General features: G+C 39.5%; 1 protein-coding gene across 2 annotated transcripts in view; it reads left to right on the forward strand.

The window, feature by feature from the left end:
* The window catches only part of LOC112565614 (E3 ubiquitin-protein ligase rnf213-alpha-like), a 201,901-nt gene that overhangs the window by 113,306 nt on the left and 68,763 nt on the right, over window positions 1-19,832 (forward strand). For both annotated transcript variants that reach the window (XM_025241165.1, XM_025241164.1), the window contains exons 46-58: window positions 1,354-1,576; window positions 2,553-2,723; window positions 2,998-3,054; window positions 5,710-5,819; window positions 8,400-8,537; window positions 9,302-9,461; window positions 9,552-9,625; window positions 10,308-10,440; window positions 12,738-12,845; window positions 14,566-14,651; window positions 15,732-15,920; window positions 16,600-16,723; window positions 18,175-18,348. In XM_025241165.1, the coding sequence (XP_025096950.1) occupies window positions 1,354-1,576; window positions 2,553-2,723; window positions 2,998-3,054; window positions 5,710-5,819; window positions 8,400-8,537; window positions 9,302-9,461; window positions 9,552-9,625; window positions 10,308-10,440; window positions 12,738-12,845; window positions 14,566-14,651; window positions 15,732-15,920; window positions 16,600-16,723; window positions 18,175-18,348 (1,747 nt within the window). The remainder of the gene's footprint in view (window positions 1-1,353; window positions 1,577-2,552; window positions 2,724-2,997; window positions 3,055-5,709; window positions 5,820-8,399; window positions 8,538-9,301; window positions 9,462-9,551; window positions 9,626-10,307; window positions 10,441-12,737; window positions 12,846-14,565; window positions 14,652-15,731; window positions 15,921-16,599; window positions 16,724-18,174; window positions 18,349-19,832) is intronic.

Below are 19,832 nucleotides of genomic sequence, written 5' to 3' on the forward strand. Positions count from 1 at the left end.
CAACTTGTAGTTCTTATCCTACTGTACGTGTCCAAGTCAGGGAATCTTCTAGCAATACATACAAGAGAATACAGGCAATCAATACAAAACACAAAACCCTAAGTTTGTATGAGGCATGGTCACCACCTTTTTAGGACACCAACGCACTTCTCACAACAGTGAAACAGTGCAAGTTTTCAGAGTTTTCACAGGGCCGGGACACACCTTAATCAACACCTTACATCCCCATAAGAAATTGTGTACATCACTTGGCACTCACCTGATGGATTGGTCCATAACCAAACTGACTTCATCTTACCATCTATAGGTGGACTGCTGTCTGTCTTCCGAGACCAACGCTTAGCCTTTTGCAAAGTTTTCCGCTGTTAGTCTCAGTGAGCCTAAACAATGAATGTGACTAAACCGGAAGCTTTGCATACACCTGTCTCATTTTAATAGTTAATAAACACCTGCCTTATTTTAGTAGTTAACTGGGAAAAAAATCATCTGCTAGCAATCCAGCAATACAAGTTTGTAATTTTACTGACAAAACACTTCAAATCCAGCATCAGTAAGGCCAAGATATCCAGGTGCCGACATAGCAATGTAGCAAATACTTAGAGCTTTGAAAAGATAAATGTAATTATCTCTAAGTAATATATAACTTGCTCTTTTTTTATGTTATTATTGTTGAAAAAAAATAATTGAGGCTGATTTCGAAAGTGTGGTCGCAAGATTGTCACTTGTTTTCATATGATATTCAGAATGACTGGTGAAGGTGCAGTCCACCCTAAATAGTTTATCTTTCACGACTGTGCAAGTCAGGGTTTATGGGGCCCAGCAAGCTTTTAGGGAAGAACATTGAGAGTGCCAAACCAGCTTTGCTGGCCATGATAGCTCCACCATTTATGCTAGACTGCATAGTGTACAGGCCAAGAACAAGAACAGTCTTAGCCTTTGAGGCTGAAACTTTGTTGTGAGAGTTTGTTATGCATTCACACTAACAACAGAAAGCAAAAAGCAAGCAGTCACCATTACAATGTTTTAACATCCAATGGCTGTGCTTTTACTATTAGCTTCTTGAAGTGTGTGCAAATATTAGGCAACCCCAATTAACTTTCCTATACAGTTTTCACCCTTGAATTTGAACATCTTCATAGCTATAGCTCTATTGCGTCAATACACCTGCATTGAATGAGTTAAGAACACAAGAGGTGCCTTTTCTCTTTTACACTGTTTTGTTTGTTGTTTACTGTAGAAAGAAGAAAAAATGTCATTACTTAAATGGCTTATTTGTAGAATATTGTAATATAACTTTTAACTTTTTGGGGTGAACGTGTGTGTGTGCATACGCACACCCACATATATTTTCAGATGTCAAGATGAATTTCTGAAAAATGTTCACCTTGACAAGAATATTGCCCGCAACCAGGCGCTGAAGGAAAATGTGTTCATGATGGTGGTGTGCATAGAGCTGCGCATCCCACTATTCCTGGTTGGTAAGCCAGGATCCTCAAAATCACTGGCAAAGACTGTTGTGGAGGACGCCATGCAAGGCATGTCTGCACGTACAGATTTCTTCAGGAGACTTAAGCAGGTGTGTTAAAGATCAGTGAAATAACAGATAGATCCATGTTACTGACCATTCTTTCAGAAACTTGGCCATTAAGAGGTTTGTCAAAGCTTCTGCTACATAGAATTCCCTTTAGCTGGTTTATTGTCCAAATTTGGCTATGAAAGAGATTATTGTACAATTTTCAAAAATGTCATTTTCAGAGGTATGCTATCTCTAAAATTTAACAAAAACTGCATAAAAATGGCCAGACCCAAACCAGGGTAGTCTTTGTTCTTGTTGTTGTTGTTGCTGTTGGTTTTTTTTTTTTCTATCCTTCGATGTGGAGTACACGTGCCTACCTTATTTTGTAATGTCGTCACTTTTTTTTGACTTAATACTATGATATCCAGTCTTCATGCTTGATCTTTATTTGTCATTGTCACCTGTGGTTTCTTTGATTTCTGAAGTACCCTGAGCTTGCCCATAAGACTGGGAAATGGCACTATATATGTGAACATTATTATTATAATAGTTTTTCTTTTTAATGTTTTACACTGGAGATATTTACCTAATAAAAATATAGCAGCTGCTACAGAACCTCCACAGACCCATGCAGATTATTTAGTACGGCTTGTCTTGTTGATTGAAATCTCATGTCAGAATATCATTTATCCAGTTAAAGGCTCACTTTGGTAGGTGGCAAAAGAGGCAAAATGTTAAACTCTTATGTCTTAAAGCCTTCTCTGCTGATTATACCACAATGTCTGAAAACCATCTGTATTAAGAATTTCCCCATGTCTAAAAGCCTGCTTTACATGTATCTTCATGTCTAAAAGCTTCATTTTCAATGACAACATTGTGGATGAAAGTAATCTCTTTCAGTGGGTTGTATAAGCATTCTAAGCATTCATATTGCATTTTCATTTGTAAAAGTGCCTTTATTTTTTTTGTGCACAAAGAGAATGATTGATAATTTCAGTCACATGTATGTATAGACTTGAACTGATATTTTGTACAGGTCAAGATGGTGTCCTTTCAGTGCAGCCCCCTTGCCACAGCAGATGGCATTCTGGCAACCTTCTCTCAGTGTGCCCAGTTCCAGAAGGGCAAGAACACAGATACTTTTGTTTCTGTTGTTGTTCTGGATGAAGTTGGTCTGGCTGAAGACTCCCCTAAAATGCCCTTAAAGGTGATGAATAGGCTGTTGGAGTTATGCACTGTTTACATGTTAATGGTCTAATGAGAAAACTGACATTTTGTGTATTGTTATTGTATGTTATTATTGATGTTAATCATTACTTTGTTAGTGTGTGTCATAGTGTTGGTCACAGGGCAGTAGCTATAGACCAGAGGTGCATGGCGACCACTGCCACAATTACTGGAAGTGGAGAGAGTAAAAGTATTGCAAATTAATTGTTCCTTGAATGATACCATACTGGTTGATCTGGTGTTTGTTTCCTCAGACACTGCACCCACTTCTGGAGGAAGGCTGTCCTGGTGCAGATGAAGACTGCAGGAAGGTATGTTAACAGGATGTCTGACACAGGATAAGTAGTTAGGTATGTTAGCAGGGCATCTGTTTAGCCCTCTATTAGTAATATAAATCATGATATTTTTCATCCTGCAGTTATTCAGTATTCAGATCTATTGACAGTTCTGTCCCTTCACCTAACAGTCTGAGGGGATCGGTTTTCCTTGATTTTGTTTATCTTTTGTGTTTGTGCTTCTATTTGGATAAAAATGTTGGACCTTCATGTTTACATGTGCTTTTGCTGTGTTTTGTTCCTTGCTCTTCTGATTTGCAGCTGCGCTATATATGTAATGTTCTTTTGAAGTGCAAGTTCTTGAGCTGCATTGAATAAATTGGTGATGATCACCCTTTTGCAGTTTCCTATGATAACATTTCTTCATATCTCAAGATTACTCAATATCTTCTCACTATTCTCCTCATGACACTAACCCTTATTTTCTGGAGTTGAAACCATTAAATCTGCAGTGATCACCCTTTACTGCCGAAATGCAGCAAGTCTTTTCATGACCCTGTTTAAGTGCAATGAGTCTGCCTTTGGCTCAGATATTGCGCTTTATAAATTTTCACTTAGTATTATTGTTAAAAGTGATATATTATAAATTTACTTTTCAAGCTCATTCTCATACTGTCAAAAATTGCTGTATTGCTGTAACCAAAGTCTGACAGATAGTTGGACTTTCCTTTTACAATTGGTAGATGGCCTCCTCTGGAACCCGGAGTCCACACTGTGCCAGTTAGTCCAACTAAGGAGACAGTAGGATTTAAAATATGATATCTATGTCACTACGGCTGGCTTACATGCCAGCTGAAGGCTGATTGGTCAGCAGCACTATTTGGCATGCAGGTTTGTTTTGGTCCAAATGGGATGGACTGATGAGCTCCCCAGTGGGTATGAAAGGGAAGGGAGAACTTTGGTGGAAGTTGAGAGACTTGGAGAGAGTACTAGGAGGCTGTCTTATCTTAGTTGCAAGTCCAAGTACAGCAAGCAGAGATTTAAACAAGTGAATCTGTAGTGTTAGAGCAGGGGTCTCAAACTCATATTAGCATGTGGGCCTCAGTGGAAAGTAACAGCCAGTCAGCGGGCCGCACCACGAAAAGAAAATGCTTTTTCATTAAATTTTACGAACACTACTGTCACTGAAGTTAAATGCTAAAATAAAGTTTTATAATTATTAATTACATTTTGTGTAGTTTATTACATGCACAGGCAGTTTAGTTTATTAAAATAAGTTGACGTTGTCTCTGTCACTAATAAAAAAGCAGAAACTGTAGTTCCCCCCAAAAAAACCAACTATAATTACTAGGCCTACTGCAGATGGCTCGTCACTCATGTTTCTGTCCACTCAGCTGAGATCGTTTGGCAGAGACCAGACATCGACGTCAGGCCTGAAGTCGCGTGTAGTGGCAAGCCGCAAGGTTGCTCTCAGATGCTCATCAGTCAGTCTTGATCGTAATGCTGTTTTGTTGATCTTCATTCTGGAGAAAAACTGTTCGCAAACATACGTACTCCCAAACACCGCTAGAATTCTAGCAGCTGTGCAGAATAAGTTTGGAAAATTCTCTCTAGGAAGAAACTGGTAGAAATCTGGAACATCAATGTATTTTTGCTTCAGAACAGTGTCACACTGCAGGTCCAGTAGTTCCGTCTGGACTTCCTCTGGAACGTTTTTCACATCAACTGCGAACGGAGTGGCAACAAAGAAAAACTGTGGTTGGAGAGCAGTGAACTGCTGAAAGCGGTGTTCAAAATCTTCCAGTAGTCTGGAGAGGATGTCTACGTAGTCTTTCAGGCGCTGTGGTTCAACCGTTATGCTCTGTAGAAAAGAGAAATGAGCCAGGTTTCCATCTGCCAGCTGAGTGACCCACAAAGTCAGCTTGCATCTGAATGATTTGATGCGGTCAAACATCACGGTAATCAGCTGCTTTGAACCCTGTAGTTGTGAATTGAGTGTATTGAGATGTTGCGTGATGTCAGTAAGAAAAGCAAGATCCGACAAAAACATTGGGTCACTGAGCTGAGGTATGTCTCTTGTCTTTCATTGCCATGAACAATGCTATTTCCCGTCTCAGTTCAAAAAATCTCTGCAGCACTTTTCCACGACTCAACCATCTGACTTCCGTATGATACAGCAACTCTCCGTATTCCGTTTCTAAATCAGCTAGAAATGACAAACTGTCTGTGGTTGAGACCCCGTGCACGTATGAAGTTCACTGTCTTCACGACAACATCCATCACGTTCTTCATTTGTAGACTTTTGGCACAGAGTGCTTCTTGGTGCAGAATGCAGTGTATGGCTGCAAAAGGTCCCGCCAAGCTGAGCTGATTCCGTTTCTCTACCATTAATCCAACAACACCAACCTTCTCTGAACACATTGCTGGTGCACCGTCCGTAGCCACTGAAACAAGTTTTTCCCACAGTAGCCCACACCTGTCAATACAGGTGTTATTTTCATTTCGCTTGTGAACAGGGGTAATTTTCACTGCGGGAGTTAATCACCAAGCACAACATACATATACACCGCGGACGTGGCCGCGGGCCGCGTGTTTGAGACCCCTGTGTTAGAGAATGATACAAGTAATCCACAATCAGCCATTTTGGCTTCACTTGAATGTGTGTATCTGTCTATCTGTTCAATATTGCAGGTTGGCTTTATTGGAATCTCTAACTGGGCTCTGGACCCTGCCAAAATGAACCGAGGAATTTTGGTTCAGCGAGATGTGCCAAATAATCAGGAACTTGTGGAAACAGCTAAGTAATGGATTATTTTTCATCAATTTCAACCTATTTCAGCACATATAGCACAAACTTGCTGGTAGTGAAAGTGGTGAAGGCTGTTAACCACTTAGAGTTTTCTCATCATTTATATTTGAGACAGACAAATGTGATCAGATGGGTGAAAAAGACTACTGTTGTGGAAACTGTTAAATTAAAGAATAGGCAGTAATAAAGGTGGTATTTTCTGCTTTCTCAATAAGCAAAAGCCTAAAGCTCAGAGAAAACCATAAAACCATAGTTGTTAATGATAAAAATAGGGAACTCAATGCCAACCACATGCAAACTTTAGAGTGTGTAGTTGACATTTTATGTCACTTAACGGAGTCCAACAATTTGTTTAATAATAATAATGTTTGTTTCTAGAGTGCCTTCCCCACCAGTAAAGGCAGGTTCGAGGTGTTTATACATATGAAGCACAGTTATCAGGAGGCTACAAATGCATCCTACAGATTTATTCATCATCATTTAAATTATAATTTAATTATAATCCCCAACTTCCTGGCAATCCAGTGCTGCAAAGTATAACGCCTTTCACCTCCATCAGAAGGAGTTATGTGTACACTAAATAGTCGTGATTATTATTAATGTACTTGCACTGCACAACCTCAAACAAAAAATTGTGCATTAGGAGAAAACAGATTTTGTTACTATGTATTCTGTCTCCTTTAGGAACTTTCTAATTATAAATGTATATTTTACAGATTCCAAACATGCAGTTGTTTCGCAATATTTTTCTTAGTGGCAGAGCATAGTTTTTGCACACCTAATTAGGAAAAAGTAGATTGTGTTGACTCAGGCGATAAGAGAGGCAGACTGGAACTGTACATGTTGCAAAAGTGTTAAGATAATGTGGCAAACTATAGTTTGACCAGACAGAGCAGATTATAATTCTTAAGTAGACAATTCTGTACAGCCTGCCAATTATGTTTTATTTATCACAATGGCCCTAAGAAGATAAAAGTTCCTCACCCCTGCTTTACAGGTATGCACAAAATATGTAACCAATACTTAATAATTTTACAAATAGTTTTATATCTAAACTAGTCTGTTGGAGGGTTGTATTATCACTCACAGAAATTGTCTTAGAGCAAATAGATCAACTAGCTGTTTCAGTGGGATTCAAATGAGCTATAGAGTCCCATATTTTAGCAGTATAAGTCCTCAAGGGTTGAATTGGGCAATCAATTTTTAAAATACATTTGGGGCATGTTCACCAACACACAAATTGACTAGCTATGTCATTAAAAGTGTGTATCATTTAAGATATTTTCTGACAAGAAAAACTAAACCACAAAAGAGCTGAGCAGAGTTTATGTGAGAAAGTTTGATGTCAGTTGTAAACATTGTAATTAGAAACATCATAAGGAGACATTACTCAAAAGTTTCAACCAATAAGGCAAAGTCTAAATAGTTATGTGAGAACATGTATGAGGATCAAAGGTATGCACTAGACCCTCTACTATACAAGTAAGAGAATGTCTAATGATCACTGAGCAGCTATTAGTTGGCTGGCATGTGTTTTCTAGCAATAATTTTTGAAATACAGGTGTCTTAATGATTGATGTTCACAGTGTTCATGACCTCTATGATTGTATGCCTCAGGGAGATTAACACCACTTGCAGCTTCAGTATAGATAGGACTGGAAGACTAATTTGTATCCAGGAAATTCCCTGACACAGTGTGCACTCTACCAATCTCATGAATCTATCTGTAGTTATCACTAACTCATGTTTCAACAGTACATTACACAACATCATGACGATGCTGAATGGCTTCCTCTATGATTAGCCTGCCTCTTAATATGCATGCAGTCTCTGAAATTTTTAAAATCTGTTGCTGGCAGGTTAATTGTGAGCTATACAGATGCCATAACACCCTTTTCAGGAAGTTTGGTTCTACCTTTTGTAGGCACATTTGCCTTGTCCCTCTTTGGGTAAAATTGACTGCCTTCAGTTTCAACAGCTGTACAATTTATTTCTTAAAAAACCTTTTAAGCACCTCATCAAAATCTTGCAGATGCACAATTGTAGATTGTAGCTGAATGGTGAAGGACATCAAGTTAAAGCCAACCAGCGACTGTTATTGCTATTCTTCAAACATTGTATTTAGCATTAACTTAATGTCAAGGCTTGAAGAACTGGTTTTAAACTTCTCTGGGTTTAGCTTCATATCGACAGCACATTGCAACAAGTGCTAATTAGAATCACTAGTAGTACACATCATAATCCCAAGATCTGCGCCTCATTGTGTAGTTTACTGACATTCAAGCTCACTTGAGCACGAAAGAACTGAAAATTCATGCAGGCAAGCAGCTGGTTGATTTCACCATACAGAACAAAGTTCTTCAATGGATAGAATGCAAATTCCAGAATCAAAAGGAGAAAATGAATTTCAAAGTAGCCATGATCCAAAAGGGTGTGTACACAAAATAGGATCAGTAATGTGTTTCCCCACAAATAAATAAAGTGTTATCTATCGTATATCTTATCTTACAATTTCTACATTTTGTGTATATTTGTGTGTGTTCGATAGTCACATATTTTTCTTTTTCTCTAGGGGAATCTGTACCACAAACAATGAAGCTGCTCAAGCACATGTTAGGCCACTGATAAGGGACCTTGCCAGTGCATATTTGAAAATTTTTGGAATTGCCAAAGAGAAGAGAGAATTCTTTGGACTTCGAGATTTCTACAGGTAAAAGATGAGCTGCTGGTTTATTTTCAGATTTAGCTTTTTTGTGATAATTCAGGTATGATCAGAAATTCTACACATGCCTGCACCCAGACAAACATACATGCACAGAACCAATGAGCCAATGTAGCTGTACTCAAAGGTCTGGCAACATTGCTTTGTTTGGATGGTGATAGTGACCTTTATGATAACCCTGGTCGGTAATCCATGCTGTGACTTGTTTGATTATTATTAGTTTGTGGTTTGGATACCATACTTATGTTACACTTATGTTAAGTACGACTTCGATCTTCACTCATCTTCTGACACCAATTTTCTGAGTCCCGCTGGCTATGACAAAGACTAATGGACAGAGTTTTCTCTACAAAGCCCCCTCATTTGGACCTGATTACCTGTCAGCCTTCGTCACTGATTCTCTTACCACCTTTTAAATTCCAAACTGAAGAAACATTTTTTTTCAGAACACAGACTTCACTGCAACCCTGTCCTCACCTTAAATACATGTCTGTATTTATCTTGTGTCTGTTGTCGGGTCTTTCGCATGTGTCTATTATATGCGAATTTGGGTGCATGGTTGCTAGTGATTCGGTTGATGTGGCTTGGTCACTATGTCATTTCTGTAAAACGCTCTGAGCAAACCATTAGAATAGTGCTTTATAAATGCTCATTGTTATTATTATTTCTGCTTAGAGGTTCTTCTATATGTATTTTAAAGCAGCTTTGTGTCTTGGTAACATTTACTTTGTGTGCATGTTTTTTGTTTTCAGCTTGGTGAAGATGGTATATGCCTTTGCTGAACAAAGTGAAAGCCGACCTTCTAGGAATCAACTGATTGCTGCTGTTCGCCGCAACTTTGGTGGACTTGATACCATTGATCCACTTCAGATTATCAAGGACATGTTTCCAACTAGCCTTTCACCTGATAATGTAGGTTTCAGAATTGTATTTTTAAAGGATCTAGAGTATAAAAATAATAACTAATATTCCCCTACCCAATCTTGTGACTTTTTTCTCCAGACACAGCCAGATGACCCAGACTGCTCCCCAGCAGGTCTCATGAAAGCAGCTCTCAGAGGAGACAATATGGGCGGGTAATCCTCCATTTTTGTAATAGACTACTGAAACATATGAACTTCTGTCTTCTTTATTTTCACTTAAAATATGCAACATCAACTTGGTGGATTATTGACCAATCAGAAAAAAATAAAAATTTACTTCCTCTACTAACATTCACAATGGCTGCTGCAATGGCTGCTGCAATAGCAGACTGATTATTCCCTTTCCAAAAACATTGAACAAAGGATGCCATTGAAATTTCTTTGGTCAGTCTTGACAGGCACCTGTCATTGAGGGGAATGCAAGGATAGACAAGGCAGCTGACAGGGCCTACCACTCTTGCCTATTTTGGGTGATAGTGAGCAGGACAACCAGTGCAGTCTTTGAAGTTCGTAAGCTAGTTCTTCCTCTGGCCATCACATTGCTGGCTAACGTCCAAGGTGTCTTAAAGGATAGTTGAAACAAACCTCTACTCCCTACTCCAGCAACTCAGAAAAGTGAGGCATCTGGCCAGTCAAAAACTAAACTGCCCCTTTGCTAGCACCTTCCTTGGTCCAGCACTGGCCATCCTGGTTGTTATTTACTTCAGATTTCCTGCCCATTTTTCAGGTAGATCAGCCCTTTAATTGTTGCTGCAAAAAACAGCAGAAAGAAAGAGCATAAAAGACATAATTATAACAGCATCTCTGATCAGAGATTTTTTTTCCATTGTTTTAGAGAGAGTCGATATTTGCTGCTGCTAACAGAAAACTATGGGGGATTCACAATTCTCTTTGACAACTTGCTGGCTAAGGAACAGGTGGTGCCTATCTTTGGTAGCAGTTTCCCTAAAGACCAAGAATATACCCAAGTAAGCTTTTTATGTATTTTTATTACTTATATGAAAGTCACAGGACAGTTTGTAAATGTAAATGAATTTATATTAGCAAATACATATTTTGCACTTTGCAGCATCTGGATTACCTGTACTAATGTAGCTAATTACAAATAGCAACAAGGCGGGAAGAGAAGGGACAATGCATTCTTTTTACCTATGATTATTTATTTTTCTAGCAACATAAAAATGTTTAAATAATAATAATGAGACAATTGTCATGCGGCCAAAGAAGACAAATTTAAAACTAAGTAAGAGAAACAATGAGAAAACCTACAATACTTCCTGACACAAGAATTTATACGCACTCACACATATACATTCACACAAAGAATCTAGGTAATGAAACACCACTAGTAAATATGTATGTCTTGAATAGGTATGTTTCAAAGCGTTTTTGAAATGTGATGAAGATTAGATGGAAGGGAATTCCACAGCTGTTGATTAGCATAAGACCTGTTGATCAAAACTTTTTGTATATATTTTGGTGATGCTGAGAATGCAGGGATCAGAGTTGTGGAGTAATTGCCTTTGTGGATTAATAAAATTGTATTTTCATAATTCCTTATCCATATATGGTTTGATTTGTGTTTGCTTGCATAAATACACTAAGGTCTGATGACTGAAGAGTCAACCTGACTTTGGAGTACTTGTATATATATACTTGTAACCAACACGTCTGTCACTGATGGCTACGTATGGGTGGGGTAGTCGCACAAGAACACAAAGAATGAAATTGCCGCACAACTGTAGATTTTATTCAGAGTTGCACTCGGCGGCTGGCCTGCCGTCTCTCCGTTCTCACTTCCAAATAAAAAAAAAAAACAACCTTCCTCGACTGTAAAGCTACTCTACCTATTCTGTCCCAGTCTAACATTCCAGAACATCCACCTCCTTTTCCCACGGACTCGTCATGACCTTTCTTAGCCCCCGTGGTAACCTCCAGAACGCCCTGTCTGGTCATGGTCTTCCCAAGTGGCTCAGGCAACTTTGTAACTTCTGGTGTAACAATAGGTCCAGTCGCCAGTAGCCGCGGGTGTGCAGTTCAAGGCAGGCTATTATGTACGTAGCCGGCTTGAGAAAGGGACAGCCCTGGGAGCTGTTCGACCCCTACCCTCTACATTAATGGGATACTCAAGGCTTGTGATAAGGTTGTGGCGATGGTCAAACGTTTCAAAAATATATTTAGTTACAATTACAGAGCATGAGAGCAATACAGGAGGAAAAAAGGGATTCGTTTCTCACTTAATTACCACTTATTAGCACTATATTTCGGTTGCCGATGTTTATAAAAATTGAAAAAATCCAGTGAAATCGAACCTTATGTCCTTCCGCCGAGTATCCGCGATATCTTCCAGAGATGGTCAAGCAGACGAGTCTGGGTGTGACGTCAGTGTGGGTGTGATGTCAGTTAGAGATGTACAGGAAGTGTCTGAGGTCATTGCGAAGATTTGACGTCGCCATCGGTGGCGTCTCGTGAGTTTATTTAGGTTTTAAAGTGAATTTTTCAAAGCACAATTTTAAAAATCAAAGAAAACAGTCTGTTTCACTTGGTAAGCAGTCTTGGTCAAATGTCATAAGGTCACATGACGGAGAACGAGACTTCGTCTAAGACACTAAGTAAACGAAAGAGTCATATGTAATTTCTCTTCTTAAACACAAAATGCTACAAAACCTTTAACTTTTTCCATATGGACAGACGCAAAAATGGACGAGACTCAAGTGGATCCTACTCTTTACGCGATTCTAAACAGTTGTATTTTGCCTTTAGAATCCCTTTAAAGACATAACTCAGTACACAAGGGACAGTCCTGGGAGCTGTTCGATCCCTACCCTATACAAAGAAAGACATAACTTAGTACACTACTAGAGTGCTACACACACACACACAGATAATCACACCAACTTATTTCTGTCACAGACGCATACAGCACACAGGCGTTCAATGCTACATCCACGTGTTAAATTGCTCTCAGCAGAAGAGAAAGATCTGCCAATGATCAACGCATTATGCTTTATTATAACCTCAAAATGATTAGTTTTTCCTTCTACTGTTTGATTTTTGTTCACTTCTTTATAAGGCCAGGCAGTTGAATTTAGAACAATATATAGGAAATACAAAGAAATACATATGTAATCTCCCTTAACTTAAATTCAACTCAAATAATTTACACTATATCCTTAATTATGTCTATTTTAAGTTTATAATTTGCAGTTCTTAGACAGTCTGCACAGATTAATTCATTTGAAATTGGTATTTGGGGATCTTTCAGATTTGCCGAAATATTAACCGTATCAAGGTGTGCATGGAAATGGGGCAGACCGTCATCCTCTTGAACCTAGAGAATCTGTATGAGAGTCTCTATGATGCTTTGAATCAGGTGAGTCTTAGCTTTGGGTGACACTGAGATTATCCTCTATGATACTTTTGGGGGTAATTTTTGTATCTATCAACTATAGTACGTAAAGGTACTGAAGAGAGAAGTCACGTATTTATGTTGCTGAACATTTCTTGACATTTAAACATTATTTAAATTGTGAGTTAGTAATCTAATAAATTAAACAGAATCTGGTGGGTGTGAATATGTTCATGTGTCTTTGAGCTTTGCATAGGTTCATGCTCTTTGCCCTTTCCTGACCATATTTTTACATACCTGCTCTTTTTGTCAATAGGCAGCTCCAAGATGAAGTTTGGTTAATGTATTTTGTGCAGGTGCATATTTGTTACCTGCTCCAAGATGTCATGGCATCAGATTTAAAAATCTACTATGCAGAGAAAATTTTGACAATCATTCAAAGGGTAACCCACAAAAGAAAGGGGGGCAAACAAGAGGATAAAAAAGAGAGAGGCTGAAAAAAATGTGTTTATCCTTCCCTTGCGAGAGTTTTCAGAAGCATCCTCGATCAGCATCTGTTTGGTCTGATTTGCAGCCACATCAAAAGTAGTTGCTATTTTGCCTTGACATGAAACTGTTACGACACTGCGAAGTGTGACTTTCACTCTCTCTTTTCCAAACACACTCATGGGTACAGACAAATACGTGTTCTTTCGTACAAATAAAAAAAAAATGACTTCCCTGATGAAATCTACCTACTTTTACTAAACAAAACAAAATTACATAAAAAAATTCTAGCTATGATCTATAACCTTTTATGAAACAGATATTCCAGTACACACAATTCTCCGTTCACTAACAGCAATCAGAACTGTTCGATGCGCTTCACTTTTCTTCCACGATATCCATACAAAAGTATTTATCCAATTGCTTCCCACACAGATAATTTAATGGAAAAGTAGGATTTAGGATATAAACTGAAATGTTCCAGTAATCATCCAGTCGCTCCTCACACAGATAATTCAATGCAAAACTGGGATTTATAATATCCTCAACTCAAATGTTCCTCATTGTCTTACAATGATCATATGTAACGACTATAGGCATTGATTTGCTTTGCTTTGAAATTAACATTACTACTGACAGCAAAGAGTTCTTCTACTACTGGCACAATGACTTGGCATTGGCTCTAGAATTCACAAAAGTTTTGCGATGTAAACATCTCGGCATCCAGGTTAAACCAGAAAATATCCTTTACTCATAATCAAACGTCCAGCTTTCAGGCTTTTTGCGTTTCTCTGCTCAACAGTGTTCTCTCTTTCATGTGCCACTCATCTTTTGATATCATCCATAGGCATTCTGACAAACTGACGTACTAAGACTCATCAATCAAAGTTACAACATTGCATTTCAGTGGAAGAAAATGCTGAAATTCTTCTTGCCATTTAGATAATACTATGTACATTTAGCACTGAAACTCCAACAACTTTTTGGACTTTATTTTCCTTATTGTATTCAATATTTCATATTATTTAAATTTAGGTCCATTATTTCATTATTTCTAGGCTTATTAAGCTTTATTTTTGAAAGTTTAACTTGAGACGGGGAACAAACGTGTACAGATAGATGGTATTTCCTGTTCACAATTCACAGATTCAAATTGAGTTCATTCTTTACCTGAGCTGCTTAAAAGTAGTCCATATAATTTCAGATGTGGAATGTTTCCAGATAATGCTGAAGCATGTGTACTTGTTTGTTAATGCAGTACTATGCCATATTTGGCGGAGAGCGTTACGTTGACCTGGGTCTTGGCACACACCGAGTGAAGTGCAGGGTGCACAGCAAGTTTAGGTATGTACATTCCCTCTACACACATTGCTTGACATAGCTGCTTTGAGATTATTTACATGTTACTTAAGTACTTCTCACTTGACGATGGCGAGCAGAGACTCTAGGTGACTCAACATGCACCTCTACACACATTGCTTGACTTAGCTGCTTTGAGATTATTTACATGTTACTTAAGTACTTCTCACTTGACGATGGCAAGCAGAGACTCTAGGTGACTCAACATGCAGGTGCCTAGGTTGAGGACAAAGTTGTTCAACTTTTGCTCCCTGTAGGAGATCCAGAGGAGTCTCCCGAAGCTCTTTATTTCAAGTGCTTGGATGCATCACTCCAGTTCTGTGAGGAAGATTCCCATCGAAATCATACAGTGTGATTGATACAATGAAAAGTTTGAATTTAATGCATAAGCTGACACTTCTGCTGTCCCAGATTTTGTTTAGACTAACCATTGACTTTAATGCAGCCATGATCCTGAGATATATGCCCTCCACTAAGCTACTGTCCTTGGATATGATCATGCCTAGGTAATTGAAGGACTGCACCTCATCAAGCAGTAATTTGTTCGTTGGGAGCTCTGCCTTGCTAAATCCAGTGGTGTTTTACCGTATGTAAACCTTTATTCAAACACAAATAGGATGATTCAGAAGACTAACACATGTACACATGTGCTGCATGCATACACATAGTCATGCATGTTTGCATGCACAGAATTGCTTTGCAAGCCTTGCCTGATCCTGGGCAGTATGGCTGACTGCTCAACAACTAGGGGACGTTGACAGCTGCCGAAGGCAGGGTTACGGTTTAGGTGCAAACCAGAGGGATCTATTACTGGTCAAGGCCAGGTTACCTGAGTTGCAAAGCATGTGCAGAGAGAGGCAGATGAAGAACATAACAACAATGAAAGGGACAGTTTCCACATTTCTGCTTGTCTCCCTCTTCCCAGGCTGGTTGTTGTGGCAGAGAAGCAGGTTGTGTATGAGTTTCCCCATTCCCCTCATCAACCACCTGGAGTATATATATGTTACATGTATCTATTTAACTGCCAATGTCAGTCTTATTCTTATTTCTTCTTCCTGCACGCAGGCTGATTGTTGTGGCAGAGAAGCAGGTTGTGTACAAGAACTTCCCCATTCCCCTCATCAACCGCCTGGAGAAGCACTTCCTAACACTGAACAACATCCTCACCGAAGAGCAGCTTGAGCTGACTGCAAAACTTAAAAAATGGGCAAAGCAGTTTGCTGAAAGAGGAAATCATATCCTGCAAAATAATAGGTATATCATTTTTGTTTGGTTTCATTTCAATCTATTTGAATCTAATTACGTACACAAAACCTTGTATATGATAGAAGTAACTGCATGCTGAGAGATTCAATAAGGAAACCAAAATGCCAGCAGAAAAATCCTTTCTTAGCAAGTATAAAATACATACAGTACAGCAGCATTGTAAATGTTTTCTCCATTAAACTTTAATTTAATAACACAGCAAAAGTAGTCATCATGATTGAAGCAGTAGCACTGAAGTGTTCTTTTAGTAACAGTGACTGAGTACTTAGAAGCTAGCTTTCCTTCAGGTATATTTTGATACCCTCATGTAAAACAGCTCAATAGAGAAGTGTAAGCTTACCAAACCCAAGAAGTATACTGTAGCCAAGATAGTGCAAGAAGCCACCTTGATGGCTGACACCAACTTGAGCATTTAATCACTTTATGATGAAATTGCCATCATGGTAATCTTTACCTGATTTCTGCTGAGTTTAAGCAGTAGGGATTTGGGATACTAAAGGATCTCACATAAAAATATTTGATGACCTTGTTATTCATGTAAAACATTTTGGAGAGTCAGCCTATCAAAGTTGCATTTGAGGTCTCAGAACCTCCAGAAACCCCTGTATATGTTGTAATTTAATTAATTTGCCAGCTGAATTAATGACACCCATTTTTCTGTGTACAGATCCAAACAGACAGAGGAGTCAGTGGAAGATGTCTTTATGGGGTACCATCAAGACACTGCTGCAGCCATCGTCTTGAAGAGTTGGGAAAAACTGAGTGTTAATAAAAAACCCGAACCATCAGAGGTATGAAAATATCTTGATGGTTTTGGTGTACCACTAGAAAAAATGTACACATGACTAGCAAGGATCAGAAGGCACAATATTTGATAGGAATACTGAGCAAGTCATAACTGTTGAAGAGGTATGTAATAGATTTGTGATCAGTCTGTTGTCGGATGTTGTCGAGGCTGGACTTTTCACAAGCCCAGACCACCTCCATTGTTTCCGTCTCAGTCTTTGCATATCTGTATTCACTAGTAGTCAAGGTTGTTGAACAATATGCCACAAGTTTGAGGCCTTCAGGATGCTGCTGTAGCAACACATCATTGACGACATAACTGCTAGCATCTGAGCTGACAATTATAGGCTTTGCTGTGCTGTAGAATGCAATTGCTGGTATTGAAGTAAGGAGATTCTTTATGTCCGCTATGACTCTGACCTAAAAAAAATCCCCAGCTCAGCTCTCAATGCTTCTCCAGCAGTTGCATCAAGGATACTGTTGAATGATTCGTCAAAACGTTGATCATGTCCAGCATCCTCCTAAACCGGAGTATGTTGGTTGGATATGACATGGTGATTATTACTTCAACATTTCCTGGGTTTGGTGAAAATCATTTTCTGCTGATTTGATGGCGCCAAACTTCAATCTTGTGCTTCCTGAACTCACATTTCTCATTTAGTTAAGACTGGGGTTAGAACTGACAAGCTTCTTGATGATGATGTTGAGTTTGCCTGTTAATTCTCCTTATACACAAGTATGTCATCTAAATAGAAAATTATGCTTGACTCCTCTTTCAGGATAGTTTCCAAGGTTCTCCAGAGGATCTCTGGTGCTGATGAAGTGCTAGATAGTAATCTCTTGAGAAAAATTTGATGGAGTGATAAATTTAGTGTATTAAAAAGAACAGAAAACAATCATGGCGCCCTCTATAAATAGCTCACCCAAACAGTTATTTTTTGTTTGTTTGTCTACTTGGTGAACATTTTCGAAAAGTACTACAAACTGTTGTGCCTCATTCATCCTTTTGCTTCTGGGAGGGCAGTAAAAGAACGAAAAGTGGAAAATCAAGATGAGTTGTAACGTAGTTAAGTCTATTTCATGTGGAACATAAAAAAAAAAAAATTGCGACATTCATGTGTGTATGGTGATCAGATTTTGCTGGTAAAGGAGATGGTCAGTGACACAACTGTGTCTTTGAAATCTTCTAGGCATCAGCTCTTGAGTAAAATGGTATTGAATATGGAGAAATGCCTAGATCATATCTGGGCAGACAATTATATGACACCCATTATCGTGATTCTATCATGTCCTCATTTGTGGCACCTGAGCCTTGTTGAGGACAACATTTGAAGCCATGCTACAGTTAAGTGTGAAGTGACTGAGATACTGTATGCATTATCTGTACTACTGTTTGTAAAGTGACATGCTTTGTATTATTATTTGTTTCATTGTTACATATTTGATATGTTGCCAGGTGCTACAGGAAAGTAAAAAACAGCTTTTGTGGTGCGCCACACCTGATGCAGTTGTACGAGCAAAGCAGGAGGAGTGGAGTAAAATATATAACGAGGAACAACAGCATAAAGATCTGACACAATACCTGCAGCAGACACTAGGCGATAGTGCCTACACAGAAATCATGGCCCAGGTTGATATACAATCTATCTATCTAATCCTCTTCGTGTTTCAGGTTACACATAAGGCCTCAACCAGTCCGCCACCGATGTCGATTGACTGAAGCCTGCTCTAGGTGACCCCATGTCCAGCCCTTTCCTTTCATCTCCCTTTCCACTGTTCTTCTCCAAGTTTCCTTTGGGCGGCCTCGTTTTCTTCAGCCGTCTGGAGTCCATCGTAGGGCGACTCTGGAGAGGTCTGCTGTCTGCTGGCGGAGCACATGTCCAAACCATCGCCAACGCTTTCGTTGAACCTGCGTGGTGATGGACTCGGTTTCAGTTCTTCAGTGGAGTTCTTCGTTGGTGATTGTATTTGGCCAAAAGATGTCAAGTATGTGCCTGAGGCATCTGCATTGGAAGACATCAAGCCAATTACTGATGGTTTTGGTCATCTTCCATGATTCTGATCCGTAAAGGAGGGCGCTGATCACACTTGACTTGAAGATTCTCAGCTTAATACTCTGACTGATGTTTTTTGCCATCCATGTGCTCCTGAGTGAGGCAAAGGCCTAGCTGGCTTTCGCCAGTCGGGCTCGAATCTCCACCTCCACATCCCCGGTGTCTGACATTTTGGACCCAAGATAGGTGAAACTGTCAACTTCCTTAATCTCTTCTCCATTTAGTTTGATGCTGTCTTAGACTCTGGCGTTCACTCTCATACTTTTCGTTTTCTTTGCACTGACCTTCAAGCCAAGGTTTCTAACTGTTTCTGAGAAGGCATTTGTTTTTTTCCTGCATGTCTTGGTGGCGGTGTGACAGCAGGGCAATGTCATCAGCAAAGTCCAAGTCTTCCAGTGCTGTTGTTGCTGTCATAGTCATGGTCCATCTGATCCCTCTCCTCTCACTGTCGGTGGAAGTCTTCATGATCCAGTTCATAGCCAGGATGAAGAGCAATGGTGACAGAATGCAGCCCTGCTTCACCCCAGAACTGACGTTGAAGGGGTCTGTGAACTCCGTGTCACAGACAACCTGGGATTTGAAATCACTGTACAGCATTGCAATGAACTGAACAAGTTTTGCAGGGACTCCGTAATGCCTCAGGATCTTCCATAAGGACTCTTGGTGAATGCTGTCCAAAGCCTTCTCCAGGTCGATGAAACTGATGTACAGCGGAGTGTTCCACTCGTTGCTCTGCTCCAGAATCTGTCGCAGAATGAAGATGTGTTCAGAGCAGGATCGCCCAGGACGAAATCCTGCTTGCTGCAGTGGGAGGTCTTCCTCAAGAGTTGCTGTCAGTCTTGACAAAACAATCTTGCTGAAGACCTTGCTGGTGAGGGAGAGAAGTGTTATGCCCCTCCAATAATTGCAGTCTCCAAGATCTCCATTCTTGGATAATTTGAAGATGAGCCCTGTCTTCCACGCATCAGGGAGCTGCCCTGATTCCCAAATTTGCCTGAAGATTTCAGTCAGCTGGGGAGCTGTCACACTCACATCTGCTTTCAACATCTCTGCTGTTATT

Source organism: Pomacea canaliculata, linkage group LG6, assembly GCF_003073045.1.
Source record: "Pomacea canaliculata isolate SZHN2017 linkage group LG6, ASM307304v1, whole genome shotgun sequence".
NCBI lineage: Eukaryota > Metazoa > Mollusca > Gastropoda > Architaenioglossa > Ampullariidae > Pomacea > Pomacea canaliculata.